General features: G+C 40.7%; 1 protein-coding gene across 21 annotated transcripts in view; it reads left to right on the top strand.

Annotated features, from left to right (window-relative positions):
- wnk1b (WNK lysine deficient protein kinase 1b) overlaps positions 1–15232 on the top strand; it is an 84351-nt gene that overhangs the window by 49913 nt on the left and 19206 nt on the right. For 14 of the 21 annotated variants that reach the window (XM_015027096.1, XM_015027104.1, XM_015027130.1 and 11 more), the window contains exons 6-15: positions 3638–3726; positions 3964–4103; positions 4223–4302; positions 4392–4571; positions 5092–5155; positions 5461–5654; positions 7492–7797; positions 9360–10748; positions 14170–14262; positions 14569–14643. In XM_015027096.1, coding sequence (XP_014882582.1) covers positions 3638–3726; positions 3964–4103; positions 4223–4302; positions 4392–4571; positions 5092–5155; positions 5461–5654; positions 7492–7797; positions 9360–10748; positions 14170–14262; positions 14569–14643 — 2610 coding nt within the window. The remainder of the gene's footprint in view (positions 1–3637; positions 3727–3963; positions 4104–4222; positions 4303–4391; positions 4572–5091; positions 5156–5460; positions 5655–7491; positions 7798–9359; positions 10749–14169; positions 14263–14568; positions 14644–15232) is intronic. The other 7 variants (XM_015027204.1, XM_015027189.1, XM_015027091.1 and 4 more) reach the window with 6 other exon arrangements.

Here is a 15232-nt window from a genome sequence, read left to right as displayed (position 1 = left end):
GATTACCCGTAGCGCTTCGAGAAGACAGAACCCGTCTCCCTGTCCCGGTGTCCCCTCCGCCGCCCTTCCCTCTCGGTTCGATTTAAGACGCTACACGAGCAGAATACATTCAGACGGTGTTGTTTTAGATCTGATGTCTGGCTTCCAGCCCCAGCACATTTTTGGCTTCCTGTTCTGTTTATCTCGCTTTCAATTTTTCACGAGTTCACCAAAACCTGATTAAGTTATTACTGCGACCCCGGCCCTGGTGATAACTCGGCCTGTTTGTGTGGACGTGGTTGTATAATAGCTTCCCAGCAGACGGATCTCATATACTTTAATCAACATAGCTTTTTGCAAAACACAACTCCCAAACAGCCGACTTTAGTTTTTAAAATTTACTGCCGTGTGTGTGTGCGTGCGTGCGTGCGTGCGTGCGTGCGTGTGTGACAACACCATGTGATCGCCGTAGGGCGCCTGATCACCAGCTTCCCTTCGTTTCTCGGGGTTATCCAAAGGTTAGCAAAAGAAATACTTTAGGTTATTGATGATTTTCTTAAGGGTTTCGTTGCCCAAAGAGTTTTGCTTTTTTGGAAATATTCATGTAAATGACAAAATCTCTGAATGCTTGTGAGCAGGATTTCTCCGGACTGGCAACCTGTCTTGCCTCTCCAGTGTTTTTTATTATTCTTAACTGCTCCACATTTTCTGCTCTTTTACCTAATATTTTGCATCTCTTGTAGAAAATGTCCGACAGAATAATGCAGCCAACAGCATGTTTAACTGTACGGCTCCTCAAAGCTCTTCCTCAGCCACACACACGACCTCCCCACTTCAAATCCGAGGACATTATATCTACCGTCTAAAAATTGTTCCACTGTCTTTTGGCTTTTATCCAGCCTGTTATATAAATGTCCTAACAAAGAGATGCCTTCGGTTAGCGCAATCTATAACCTAATAAGAGCTGCACCGATGCCACAAATGATTAAAGCAGTTGTGAAGGATAAGTGGGGAATTGAAGAAGGATGGGGGAAGTCTTCTCTTGCAGTTCAAAATAAATCAGAAAACTTTGAAAAAGATAGGGTGGTAAGGGTAAGATGGAATGGATTGTTTCTAGTTGCTGCTAATATAATGTAGACCTAAACAACAGCACATCTCTTGTGATTACGCCACAATTTTTCTTACCTTTTCACCTTTACATTTCCTTGTCAAGCTTTTATTATTGCACCATATAAAGCTGATATCTGATATCTTCTTTAAAAACCTTTTACTACTCGGTGAGCTCATTCTGGCAGATATATCTTTTTGTGTTGCTGCATTAGAACTTAGCTTGCCTTTTTACAGTTGCTTTAATTCTTTATGGCTTAGACTCAAAAAAAAAAAAGCACCTAAATGTTTCCTCAGAGATTTTGATTCATGTTGACATGATGGCATCACGCAGTTGAAGCAGATTTCTTTTTCTTATACGTCCATAAAGTCCAAATCTCTGGCTGCTGTGGAGACCGTTGAAGTACAGTAAAGTCATTTTCACGTTCAAAATAGCAGCTTGAGACAATTTGAGCTTTGTAAAATGGTGTAAAAGTAACTATAGCATTTTTTTTGTATCTGCTGGGAGTTTGTAGTAAAAGAAAAAAAAAATCATGCAGGTTGTGAACAAGTAAAGTAACAATTTTGTTACCTAGTTAGCTGTATAGCGTGCAAACACGAACTAGCTTTTTGTACAAACTACATTTTTGTGTTTGTTGTAGTTATTTGCTTTGTTTCTTTGTATGACTAATATGAAATATATGAGAAAAAAAATATAAATTTTACTATAAATATATGTTCAAGATGCTAACGTTATATGTTTTGTTTTGTTTTGTTTTTTCAGGTAGCAAGTTGAAATAGTTTTCTGTTTTTCACTTTTCCTGAGAGGTTATGTTTTGTCTAAGAAACTAAATGATTGTGTTGTCTACTTTTTATGACTTATCTTTTTATACCTCGTCAAACAATGTTTTTGCGATTTATTCCTTCTTGCTGAACATTCCTTCCTTCCAGTTAGCCTTATTTAACTAAAATCCCTCCCTTCTTATACCAGACTTAATGCCATTACATCGTCCATCAGTCCTAACTTTGTTTGGCTTCGCAGTGTGTGTGCGCGCACGCGCGTGTGTGTGTGTGCTTTTGTGGCACACAGAGATGGTGGGGTTGTTATTTCATGGTGAAGCAGCAGGGAGGCTACATGCTATGAAAGAAAAGAAAAAGGTGAAGGGAGAGGAGAAGGATGAATATTTTCTGGTTTGAAGGTTGAGTTGATCCCAGCTTTGTCTTCATCAACTCGTTGAGTTTTTCTTTTGTTTCCATTCACCTCTTTAACAACATAATTGGTAAGTTGCTATTTTGACAAATTTTAAAGTTGTCCACCCTTCCATAGATTTATACTTTTTTTTTTTTTTTTTCTTTATTGTTTGAGCGTTTTTAAGAGTTTGAGTTACGTTACATCATCATTAATTTCTGATACTTGACATGTGCACCTGATTCCCAATTATGTCGATTTAAATTATTTTTTCGTGGAAAAAAAAAAACTCTGTGCCAAAACTGTCCAGAAAAGAGTAATAAATTGAATGCATTTAATACATTATTTACTATTCTTTTAAGGCTTTCATTTGGAAAGTAGTTTCAGCTTTAGTTTTATCTTGCTTTATTTTTTTTAACTCTTACTTACTCATTAGTGGATTTTAAAGTAATGTTCAGGTAATTTAAAAAGCTAACTATGTTCCTAGAGGTGCATCAATATGGTTAGTAAGGTCAAATAAGGTGAAATATAAAATATTTATTGGTTTATATTCAATTTTGAGTGTTTTAAATGTTTCCAGTCATATAAAAAGTAGTTGTCTCTTCTATTCGGCAGTACAAAGTTTACCTACGTAATCCTCTATTATGCTCAAATTGTTTTGTTTTCCATCTCTCTTCCATTTTTTTCTTTTCCATTTTCTTTTTCATTTTTGTTTCTTAAATTTCAACCATTTCTTAATTTGATTTTTTTTTTTTAGATTTTGTTCTATTTTCTTTTTTATTTTATAGTCTGAGCTTTAATTAAATTTTTTTTCCACCCAGGAAGCCCATTATATTGTTTATTACTGTTCAGCCCCAGCCGTCCTATTTGGTCCCAACCTCTGAACTGGAGCCCTGCTGATCATGTCTGTCGGTGTTACATCTCGGATTTGGTTCTTGACTTCTTAATTGCTTTTTTGGGGCCCGCGGTTCATTATTTTCCTGTTCGGCTGACTTTGTGTGGAATTTGTCCTGGGGGTCAAACTTTTACCAGCTAGTCTCTGACACCGCAGGTCACCTGATCAAGAAATATTTAACCTGAACACCGAATTCAATTAGCTGACTCGGTTAAACATGTGGGTAGCAAGGATTAGATGTTTCAAAAACACAATTCAAAGCTAAAAACATTATGTCCAGAGATGAAAAACTAAATAACTGCACATCTGTTACGAAGATGAAGAACTTTAATTCTCCCCACATGTATATCAAATGGTGGAAAATGTCAGTAAATTTGACCCTGCAGAACAAAGCTGCATTTCACTTCATTTTCTCCCCGTTTTAATGTTTCTGAAACCTTCCTTACTTTCATTGCTCTTATGTTTTTTTTTTTTTTTGGCGTGTGCAGGGAGTAAAGCCTGCGAGTTTTGACAAGGTGGCCATTCCTGAGGTGAAGGAAATTATAGAGGGCTGTATAAGAACAAACAAAGATGAGAGGTGAGTCACAAGGACAAAAAACCTGCTGCCTCCAAATATGGATTTCTTTTCTTGACATCTGCGTGCTGGAATTTTATTTATTTCTTGTGGGGGGTTTTTTTCTTTCTTTTGTCCCGTTCTCCCTGCTTTCATTCTCTTTCTCTCTTGATAAAACAGAAATAACCTGCTGCTTTCAAACTAGTAGATTTTTAAATGGCTTTATGTTTTAATCTTTCTTAACGGCTCTTTTGTCTCCAGGTATGCCATAAAGACCCTGCTGAACCACGCGTTCTTCCAGGAGGAGACGGGAGTCAGGGTTGAACTTGCGGAGGAGGAGGATGGGGAGATGATTGCTATCAAACTTTGGCTCAGGATAGAAGACGTCAAGAAGCTCAAAGGCAAAAAATATGGAAACGCATCAAACTTAGTCATAAGGAAAGCTCCTATCTGTGTGTAGGAGCTTTCCTTAGAGGCCTTAGAGTTATTAACTGAGCAGCACTATTTCACACCTTTATAGGCAAATATAAAGAAAACGAAGCCATCGAATTCTCCTTTGACCTCAACAGAGACGTACCTGAAGATGTGGCGCAGGAAATGGTATGTCCGCCCTTTTAAAGGGAGAGGAATAAAAAAGTGAATCAAGATGCAGAATATGCACGATGGAAATCACCTCTGTCTTCTCCCAGGTTGAGTCTGGCTATGTCGCCGAGGGTGACCACAAGACCATGGCCAAGGCGATCAAGGACCGCGTGTCTCTGATCCGAAAGAAGAGAGAACAGAGGCAGCTGGTGCGGGAAGAACAGGAGAAGAGGAAGCTGGAGGCAGAGAAACGGCAACAAGAGGCTTTCAAAGCTCCACACACCCAGGTTTGTTGGTGCCTTCAGATAAGATGTAACCCTGTTTGAATTATATGAAATAATAGGTTTTATTCTTACATCTTACTTATGATGCTTGCCTGCTCAGTCTGTGAACTACTATAGGTGGATTCAGGGCACAAAAACACAATTTAAACTCATCCAACCTTCAAATTTTATTTCAAAAGCTCTGAAATAAAAGTCTCCTATTCCAGTAAATAACCTTATGTCAATAAAATTTGTCTTCAGAGCTTAATTTGTACTTGTTTCCAAATTTGACTAACAGGCCCATTAGTCAAATCCTCCTCCGTAAATAACGGTGGCCTAATGGCCAATAACTTTCCATTAGCCAGTAGCTAAAAGAACACATCGCCTTGATATATGTCGTCAATAAATGCAAAGAAATTAAAGGTCGGATACTTCAGAAATGTTTTTCGTATGAGATTATGTTAGAATAATGTTAGTGTTTCATGCGTCTTTCGTTGAATGTACTTGACGTTTACTTGACTGTATCTTGTGTTTGTGTTTCTAGTCGAAGACGGAAGAAACGGAGGCAGAACAACTTCACCATCAGCAGGCGGGCCTCTCTCACACATGTAAGACTGGGAGCTGTTTCACAAACCTAGTTTACCTTTAACTTCCATTTATTCTTGCTAAGATTGATGGTCACTTAAATGAAAATTAGATTTATCCAACAAAAAAAAAAAAAACAAGCTGGGTTTAATTACAAGAAAATTTTTAATAGGGTTCAATTTGTGATGGATTAAATTCTAGACAGCTTGCTGATAATAAAATATGCAACTTTTTTTTTTAATTTGACTTTAACTTTGTCCAGCTGAAGTAAAGCTGCAGCAGAATAACAGGAGTTTGCCTCCATGTCTCTGATTTTGTTTTGTTTTAGCTGAAGGCGGTTTGGACAGCGGACAGGGCTCCGCGGTTTTCTCCTCCGACTCCCCCCACCTGGGTCAGCTGACCATGTCTTACAGCTGCCCCCCGTCCTCCCAGCCCCCCTCCCAACCCCAGACCCCGTACCCCCAAACCCCCGCTGCCGCCTCGCAGCAACACCCAGGCTACTCCCAGCCACCGCAGCCGATGGTAAGTACCGGCTCCCTGTAAACGCCTCACGGCGGTCACGTCGCATCCGTGAGGCGACTTTCTGCTCACAGAAACTCGTCCGGTTTGAAGTGAGCACTCTGGGTGTTTTGGAGTGAGCTGGAATGACAGTTTTGCTGTGTTTTGGAGTGGGAATGTGGATGGTTTTCTTTTGTTGCACCAAATAACCTTATAGACCTCAAAAAGCAGCATTTGTCCACTGGTCCACCAAGATGTGCAATTTGCAATCTCTAATCTAATTTAAACAGGAAAACAAAGTTTGTTAGATTTTCCACATTTAATCCATCAGTCAGGTAAATACAGTCAGAGGTTTCCTCTAATAGTCAGACATGAAGCCGGTTATTCGCTTAGTTATCCAGCTGATCAGGCCATTCACTTTTTGTTGAGTCAGTCATGCTTTCCTGCACCCCTCTTTCCCACAGTCCTGCTTTCTGATCAACCACTTCTTTCCTCCTTGAACTCTCCATGATATCCAACAAGATACGTAGACATTTCAACACAGTGTTCACTCATTTACATGTGAATTTAGTTGTTTGCCCACCTATCGTTACACATTCTCCGACAAAACGTTGATAAATGATTTTGTTTATGCCGGCACCATTTTTTTTTTACATTTTGGAGCGATACAAAAACACACTTCTGTGTATTTTATTTGAATTCTAAGATCAGTGCTAACTAGCACACGCTTGTGAAGTGGGAAGAAGATAATTGGTTTTTCAGCTTTGTTTATCTGAAACGTTCACCATGCAATCTTATTCAGCCTCCTTTAATTCACCCAGTCGGGGTTGAGAGCTGATTGATCCTCACAGAACATCTTTAACCGATCAGACTGAGCGTGAGCCATTTAGGCCAACATAATAAACATTTCCAGCTCCAGATAAGAAAAACTGATGAGGCAAAACTCAAGCGACCAGGAGTTGCAGCAGAAGGTGGTTCTACAAAGGTTTTAATTCAGAGAGACTGAAAACAAACTCACGTTTTTGAAAACCATGCATTATGTGTCTTCCATTTTACAATCATGCAAAATGTTTTATGTGCAATTATGGAGTTTATTTCCATCTGTGGGGTTAGGGTCTTAATGCAGCATCATTTCCACATCCAGATTTATTAATTTTTTTATTATAATCTCCTTTCCTTGTTTAGTCAGTAACAATGATGCAGATCAGTTCGGTTCCTTTCTTAACGTCTCTTTCAGAGTAGCCGATGGACTTATGAGCTACATCAAACCTCTGATCAGCCTCGGATCTGGTCTGATTTATAGAAGAAAAAAGAAGAAAAGCAAGAACTGCTCTGACGTAGTTCTTGAGTTTACAGATTGATTGAATAAGACGCCTTATTTCACCATCAAAGAATGCCTTTATGGAGCCTGCAGACTAATGTAATCATCATGATAGGGGATTTTTGTTTTTTAATTCTCAGCTTTCATTCTCGGTTGCTTTATTTTCTACAAACTTTTAGATGTTTTTTTTTTTTCTTCTTCTGTTTAAAATCTCTTTCGTTTGTTGTCACTGAATTGGTTAAAGTTCGACTCTTGTCGTCTTTGTATTTTGACATAATTGTTGTGCCAATTTCTGTTGAAGTCGCAGAAAATTGTTCCTCTTGTGATAATCTCCTTCTAGGTCTAACAGATAAACAGGGGGATGATCGTGATTTCCGCAGAATGTATATTTAACAAACGTTAACCTGCATTTTTTTTTTTTCTTATTTCAGTTACTTTTTCCCTTGGTTCATCCAGTTACTTTTGTGTTCTCTTGAAGTTTTTGTTTTAATTTTCCATGTTAATCTCGCCTTCTTCCATCCCCTCTCCCCCGGCCTGCAGCCTGCGTCGCACGGCCGTCGAAGCCGTAGCATGTCTGTTTGCGTCCCCCCTTCCTCGTACTCCTTTTCCCACGCTCCTTCGTCCCTGGCCGCTCCTCCGAAACAGCCCGCCACGCCTCCTGCAGACCTGTCCTCCCACACCTCCACCTCCGCCACCTCCCCCTGCGCACCTCTCGCTTCCGAGAGGGACACGTTCGCGGGCCGCCTCTCCAAGGCCCTGGAGACGGTGCTGCCCCTGCACTTGGGCTCCTCTCAGCCCAGGGCCAGTCAGCGGAGGGCCAGCCTGCCTGCCCTGTTCTCCACCCCTGTAGGTTCTCATGTGTAAGCCCCCTCACCCCCAGTGGTGGGGAGAGTCAAAGAGGGAAGAGAGAGAAAAAGATGAGAAACTATGCCTGTCATTGTTTGCAGTTTTGTAAGAATAGCATTTGTCTTTCTTTATTTTTTTTTTTAGTTTAGCCATTGCATCAGCTAGAAAGCTTACAGTGTAATGCTAAATTAGCAAAAAGATAATTTAACAAGATGCATTTAAATTTGCACCTTAAGAAGATCTTGGCATCAGGTTTTGTGTTTGACGTCGATGGTCCTGGGACTTTCCTGCTCTGCATGTTTTAGTGCAACACTAAAACCAGCTGGTGTTTTTCCATGTTTTTTGGCTCTACACACACACACACACACACACACACACACACACACACACACACACACACACCACACACACTCATCCAGATGCATGAATTTTCTTTCAGTAAAATTCTGAAGAGAAATCACCAATGACGTGAAGCGACAAATTGTAACGCATTAAATCACTGACATGAACTGTTTTTATCCATGGTGCCTAAATAGGTGCCGCAACATTCAACAAATATTTGACAAGAACATCTTAAGCTATTGATTTTTCATAATAATGATAATTTAAAAACTGGATTTTTTTTGTTTAACAGAAAGGAGTAAAGCAAACAATAGAGATATCAGAAACAAGACCATATCGGTATTCGTTTTGTAAAATAACAGTTTGCTCTTTACGCTTTCTTAGTTTATTTTTATTTTGGCCACGGTTTGATTCTTTTAGCTTTGTTCAAATTGAAAACAAAAGTAGTATTAACAGTGAAGCATTAAGTGAACTTCTCTGAGCTTCAGGGAACTTCAGTATAAAAGACTGACGTGTGTCTGAGCTGAGAAACATCCCAAACATCCAGGGTGGGAATCTCCGGGGTCAAGCCGGAACGAGACGGTTATCTCTCTTAGACTCTCTCTCTCCCTCAACTTGACCGTCATGTGTTCACATTGAACAAAGACAGTTGTGAGCCATGATCATGCTCCATGGTACAGACGTCTCGTGTGAGGTGCATCTACAGTCAGAACCAAAACCTTCTTCTAGATCGACTGAAGAGTAGATGAAGTTGTGTAATTTATTTTTAACTGCCTCATGAATGGTTAATTCTGTAATAAATACAGTTTGTCTGACTGAAGATGCATCTGGACTCTTGCCACGCTTAGAGCCTTTCTGGCGTTTCCTCTTGCCTTCTCCACTTTCTTTCCAACTGTGAGTTTCTGTGTCTTATCGGGTTTATTTTTTTGGCCTGCCTGTCTTTGTGCTGCAGCTGCGATCCATCTACTGTAACCGGCTTTACATCTACGCCTCACCTGCCGACTTTTTTTTTTTTTATACATATATATACTTTTTGATTAAACTTTGCTGCCACTTAACTCAGTTTCCTTATGTTCTGGTGGATGGATGTTTTTCTTTTTATTCTGCTTATTTGAAATGTCAACGTTTTCTTGCCCCATTTCGTTTTTGGTCTTTTCTGTGGTTCTCCCTGCGATTCACCTGATCTTCATTCTCAAATCGATTGTATCTCGTTGTCGTAGCAGCACTCATTGCCACACGCCTTCGGCGGAGGAGCGAGCTCGGCCGGAGGAGTCCCAACTCTCCCGGAGCCTCCGGCTATTTTCTTCCCTTCCATCCCCGAGCGCCCCGTTTCCTTCTCTCCTCCTCCCACCGGCCCCCCGAAGGGCTACAACACCCAGAGACGTAAAAGCACCTCCATTCTGGAGGCGCATACACGGCACTTCCAGCCCGCCTACCCTCGCTACGGGAGCACCCTGCACCCGTTTTCTGGGATGGAAGCTGTTGAGGGTCCGTCTCTCTTTATGGTGAATCCTGGCTTTGCGGCAGCGGCTCAGAGACTCGGCCCTGGCGATTCTCTGCATCTCCCGGGGCAATCCGAGCCGACTTTGTATGGCTACAAGGACATGAGAGCGGAACACGAGGAAGCCATGAGGCGGCTGAGTCTTAATCAAGCTGCTTTGTTGGACCATTACGAAGCAATGGCATATGCGGGGTATCCGATGACTGCCCACCAGCTGGGTCATCTGAGTTTCCATCATCAGAGGCAGGCAGCAGCTGCGGCAGCGAGTTTGGGCTTTGATCCTGGTCCTCCACCTCAACCAGGGTTCATCCACCCACAGATCATGCAGAGAATAAGCGCACACAGCCCAATACCTCCAATGCTGCCCCCGATGACTCCTTCCACCGGTGGTTCAATCTCTTCTTCATCGTCCGAGGGTTGCTTTCCTCCACAGCATGCATCCTCATCCCCCTTCCCCATTTCTGCACCTCCAGTAATGGCCGACGCACCGCCTGCTGGAAGTGTTTTTGAGTTTCATCTAGCTGCGGCTGCTGCGGCCGCCGCTGCAGACCCGAACCTGCTGGCGTCCAGGATTTACAGAGCTCGCCGCAGCTCCATGGACCTCCCTCTGGAGGACAGCTCCGGGACCGGGTCGGGCGGTTCGGGAACCTACAACCGACTCCAGCCGGTTACGGAGGAGCTCTACGCCTACATCAGCCCAGAGCTTCCTTTGCCTCCAGGAAACCTCCTCCTTCACCACATCGGTTTGACCGCAAAGGACCGGAGCCCTGAACCGTCCAGCGACTCTCTGGCCTCCTCCGATGCAGGAGAGTTTCAGTCGCCTCCTCCCCCTAATCTCCCCGCTCAGTTCGACTCGTCAGCCGCTCAGTCAATCCCTCGGTCCTCCTCTTCCGCACACTACGATTCCTCGGGGGGAGCCCTTCTCCAAGAACCCCAGGGTCATCCGCCTTCAGTCCAGAACTTTTTCCCTCCCACCCCGTCGTCTGAACTCCCACCTGGCGGCGCGTCGTCGGCTCAGCCGGAGTCTCTGCAGAGTCCCTGGCCCCAGCAGGAAGCCCAACACGATGCAGCCCACCTTGAGTCAATGCAGGCTGCTTTTCCCCCTCTGGTACAGAGTTCAGACCTCAGAAACACTCGTTATACCTCTGGGTCAGTTGCTAAAGGAAATCATTCAGTTATCGCTTTTCAGAACTGGGATGATTTCTTTTCTTACAGGGTTCCAACAGTCTTTACAAAAATAACTTTCTGTATTTTATAGAATATTAGATTACAGATTATTTGCATTTTTACAAACCCCCCCCCCCAAAAAAAAACGTGACTGCAACAAAGATAAACTGTAATCTAGAGTGGCTCTCAAAAGTGTGAACATTTCTGCAAATATGCCAGTTTTTGTAACGTCAAGAAAGCAAGACCGTAACGAATTGACTTCTCCTTTAGTGTGAACACCAATTTTTCTGAAAAACAAATTTATGAGGTGAGAAATATCCATTCAGCAATCTGAATGCAGAAGTTTACATACTGCTTGTTCTCATTTTTTATTTTATACAGGTCTGAATGTTTTTTTTATTTATTTGTTTTTATTCTTTTGGAAGAAATTACTTCCATCTTCAAACAAAGCATACATAAAAACACAACCAATACTTCTGCAGCTTTCTGTGTTATTGTCTAAGGCAAATACAAATATATATCAGTTTCGTCACAGTCACTGGAGTTGAATTAACCCATCTTAGGGTTAATCTAATCAAACTATTTGAGGGTGCGCACACTACTGCAACCACTCTATTGCATTAATTTCACATCTTTGCCCCTGTTTGTTTTTCAGTTGAGTTGTACAGCACATGTCGCAGTTAAAGGTCGAAAAAGGTTTAAATTATGATCTCAAAAACTTGCAATTTCACAGATGTGCACGTTTTTAAGATGAACTCAGAGCTGGGAATCTTCCAAGAACCTTCCTTCAACAATCTTGACATTTGAGTCTGGAAAAAATGTGTTAATGTGTTAAATATAAGATTTGTTGGAACCCTGTATTTATTTCCCTTTGGTTTCTATCCCAAATGTTTGACCTGATTTACATCAGTGTTTTTAAAACTATTTAATGGATATTTATTTTTTGTTTTGCCCATGAGATTGTTGGGAGTGCCTAAAACAAGAGGATGTCAGATCTTAGTGCTTTTCAATCAAATTATATTAGTAATCTGACCCAGAGGCAGTCGTACGGACCCCCCCGTTGTTCTCATACCCTGCTGACCCAGCAGCTCTCCCCAGCTGATGCTTATTATTCATCCTGTAGTCATGTTTTGATTTTAACCCCCTACAGTCGTATATCGGCACCGCAGAGAGAGTCTCGCAACGCTCCCATTATAACGACGAGCTCACCGTTCCTTCACTCGGTAATCGTGTGTGAAGCGTTGCCGAGGAAGAGCGTGATTTTAATCTAATACAGTTCAATTAGGGCTTAATAGGAGGAAGTTTTGACCTGGATCACATTGTTCCATGTCCATTAGAAGAGTCATTATTACTGGTTATATGTAATTTAGAAGCTGTGTGCGAGACCCTCTCTGGTGTATAAGCTTTAGAAACGATCCAAGCCCCCTCTTTTCTGTGCCTTTGTTGGCTTATTTTGTTTTTCTTTGTCGTATAAGTAAGTAATATTTTGTCTGTATGTTCATATATGAATGTATATGGAAAAATGTGTGTTTGTGTGAGTATACGCACTCTGTGGTATACTTGAATGTTGATCGTACAAATCCAAAGTCGGCTTGATCTTCAAAATACGAGTCACTCCAACCATCTGAAAAAGGCTAATTTATTGCAATCTAGGATTTAAATAAAACTAAAAAAAAAATAAAATAATAAATTCTAACAGTCATAACAATAAGCAAGACTTTGCTGGTTTGTATGGGCAAACACACAGAGACATACAACAAAACCGAGGGGGTTTGGACACTAAGCAGTGTAACCGTGTTGAAACCCATTTTATGTTTGTGTAGATTTTCTGTTGTAAATCCAAAAAGGTTTTCTTTTTTTTTTATGTTATGTTATTGTAGACTTCAGCGATTAATTAAAACGTGTCAAACCCTTAGAATGCTGGTGTTTACATTGCCAGCAATATCTTTTCGCATTTGCTTCCAGCCACTTTTAATTTCTGCATTTTCCAATCATTCACTCATAATTGGTTTCCCTGTCATTCATCCTAATTAAAAATATATATATAAATTTATCAATTAAATTTGTGACGTGAACTTCCTCTATGTTTTGCGCCCTGTGTTGTTAAAAGAAGGGTAGGTAGGGGTGTGTGTGTGTGTGTGTGGTGCAACATGCTATACCTGCCAAAAGCTTTCAGCAGACTTCGTCAAGGTGAGCTTTATGACAGGTACGGAGTTGCCCACAGCCTTCTGAGGGTTCAGTCATCCAAAGGTTGTGTGAGATGCTGCCCTGCGATCCTTTAGATTATGTGAGAAACTTGGTGAAAGTGCAGTTTTGGTAATAATTTTACATACGCTCATCATGGACATAAATGCTGCTTTAATTTTAGGCTTTTAAAGATTCAAACTGTTATTTTATTTTATTTTTTTCCAAGAGTGAAATGATCAGAATTACAAATTTAAAAAAAAATCTATTTGGTTGACATTTATATTTAGTTTGGATTTTCAATTATCTCAAATGCACATGAAAGCTGGGTTTAAAATGGATTACCTAAAAATATATATATATATTGTATTGTACATTGAGTTTTTTTTTGTTTTTTTTTTTGGTTAAGTCATTGAAATTCTTTGCTGCATCATCATTGCACTCTGAAAGAAGAACAAATAACATAGAAGCATAACATTACTAGGATATTACTGCCCATGATGTGTCTATGTAAACCACCAACTGCAACTGTATCTTCTGTTTATGCACAATTAGTAGAGACCCACAAAGGTTGAGGCTCAAAATTGAAGGAGTGAGCTCAAATGAGATTTTTTCTTTCTTTTTTTTTTCACCCCTTAATCAGTAAAAGTGGGACAAAGAAGGTCGGACAGAAAATACGGCTTTGACTCTTTAGTTCAACATTCTGTTTTTTATATTCCAACCACTATGCTAGAATTCACCATCACGACATTATGTAATAGTTATTATCACTGCCAATCACTTAGGGTCTTACCTGCATGTGCAGTGTCCTACTTACACCCTGCCTAACCCCAGTAATGTGCCTGTACCGTTGCTATATTTCCATCCAGCCAATGTCGGTGTGCTTATACCATCCTCTGGATGGTTTATTGTACATTTGGTGTCTCTGTGCATGTGTGCATACACAAGAGGAGAGTGTAGTTTGAAAGTAAGGGAGAAGGAGTGTCTTGTGTTTGCACTCATGCTTGGTTTGGGTTCAAATCTACAAACATGTACTGATTGATTCCTTTTTTCTTTTTTCTTGTCCTCAATTTCTTGATTTCCCCATCTACATCCTCCATCTTTTTTCCCCATATGCCACATTGGATCTCTTCCTCTTTGTCTGTTCTTTGCTCTTTTTCTATAAATCTGTTCCTAAGCAGCAGGTTCAGACTCCCACCCCTAAACCAAGTTCAGGAACCCCTCTGGTTCCTGCCGCCACTCAGCCTGATCCCACAGGGACTTCCCAACAGGTAGGAAAATGAAGAGAATTTAAATCCAACAGCTATTATTATGAACCACATACAGAAAAAAAGCATCTTTTGGTTCTTTGTAAGAGTAACTGAGAGGTTGCCTCTTTATAGCACTCCATTTAAACAAATATACATGACATTGCAAACCCCTCATTTTGTTATTCACGAAATAAAGAAAAACATTGCATTCTTCTTAAAATAGGCTCAAATTCAGAGCTTAGGGTTTTTTTTTTAACCTTTTGTTTTGACCTCTTACATTTTGTTGCTACCCTACACTGTATCTATAATTAATTTTTTTTTTCCCAGGCTGTGTTATCCGGTCAGAGTTCTGTTTCTCTTCAGAGTCCAACCCACACAGCACTGCAACAGACGTCTGCACAGGTAACTATTTCAGTGCAACCTGCCTTCAACATTTATTGATTCTTATCGTGGAAGTGTATTTTGCCGGCACTTTGCAATTAAATTCTTGTGAACCAACGTGTAATACAATAGATGAGCTCCAAGCTCCACATCTTTCAGATGCGTCTCTGCCTCAGCACACCTGAATCAAATAACTAGGTCAGGAGCAGGACGATGTTGAACTTGACTACTTGTTCAGGCAGGCGTTCAGCCGTTTGGTTCGGGTGTGTTTTGGACCAAGGACCCGTCTAAAAGCTGCCTGTAGAATCCCTGTCCTAAAGCCTTGATTTGCTGATGTTTATGCAAGTCCATATGTTGCTATTTTTGCAAACACACGTGTTCATAATCACTTTAGAGACTTAGGAAGGCGTCTATGTACTAATTTAGGTTGTAACCACTGTATATGTGCTGTATATACTATCATCACTCCTGGTAAAGATGTTTAGAAATTGCTTTTTATTGCTGTGAAATATTCAGACACTAACCAAAATCATTTATTCAGTGGAGAATACTTTCCACATTAAAAAAATATGTTTTTATAAGAAAGTCACTGTCATGTTCTATATAATAA

This window comes from Poecilia latipinna, unplaced genomic scaffold, assembly GCF_001443285.1.
Source record: "Poecilia latipinna isolate Pla-1442-1.1 unplaced genomic scaffold, P_latipinna-1.0 Scaffold100, whole genome shotgun sequence".
Lineage (NCBI taxonomy): Eukaryota > Metazoa > Chordata > Actinopteri > Cyprinodontiformes > Poeciliidae > Poecilia > Poecilia latipinna.
This window is presented reverse-complemented; position numbering and strand designations above follow the sequence as displayed.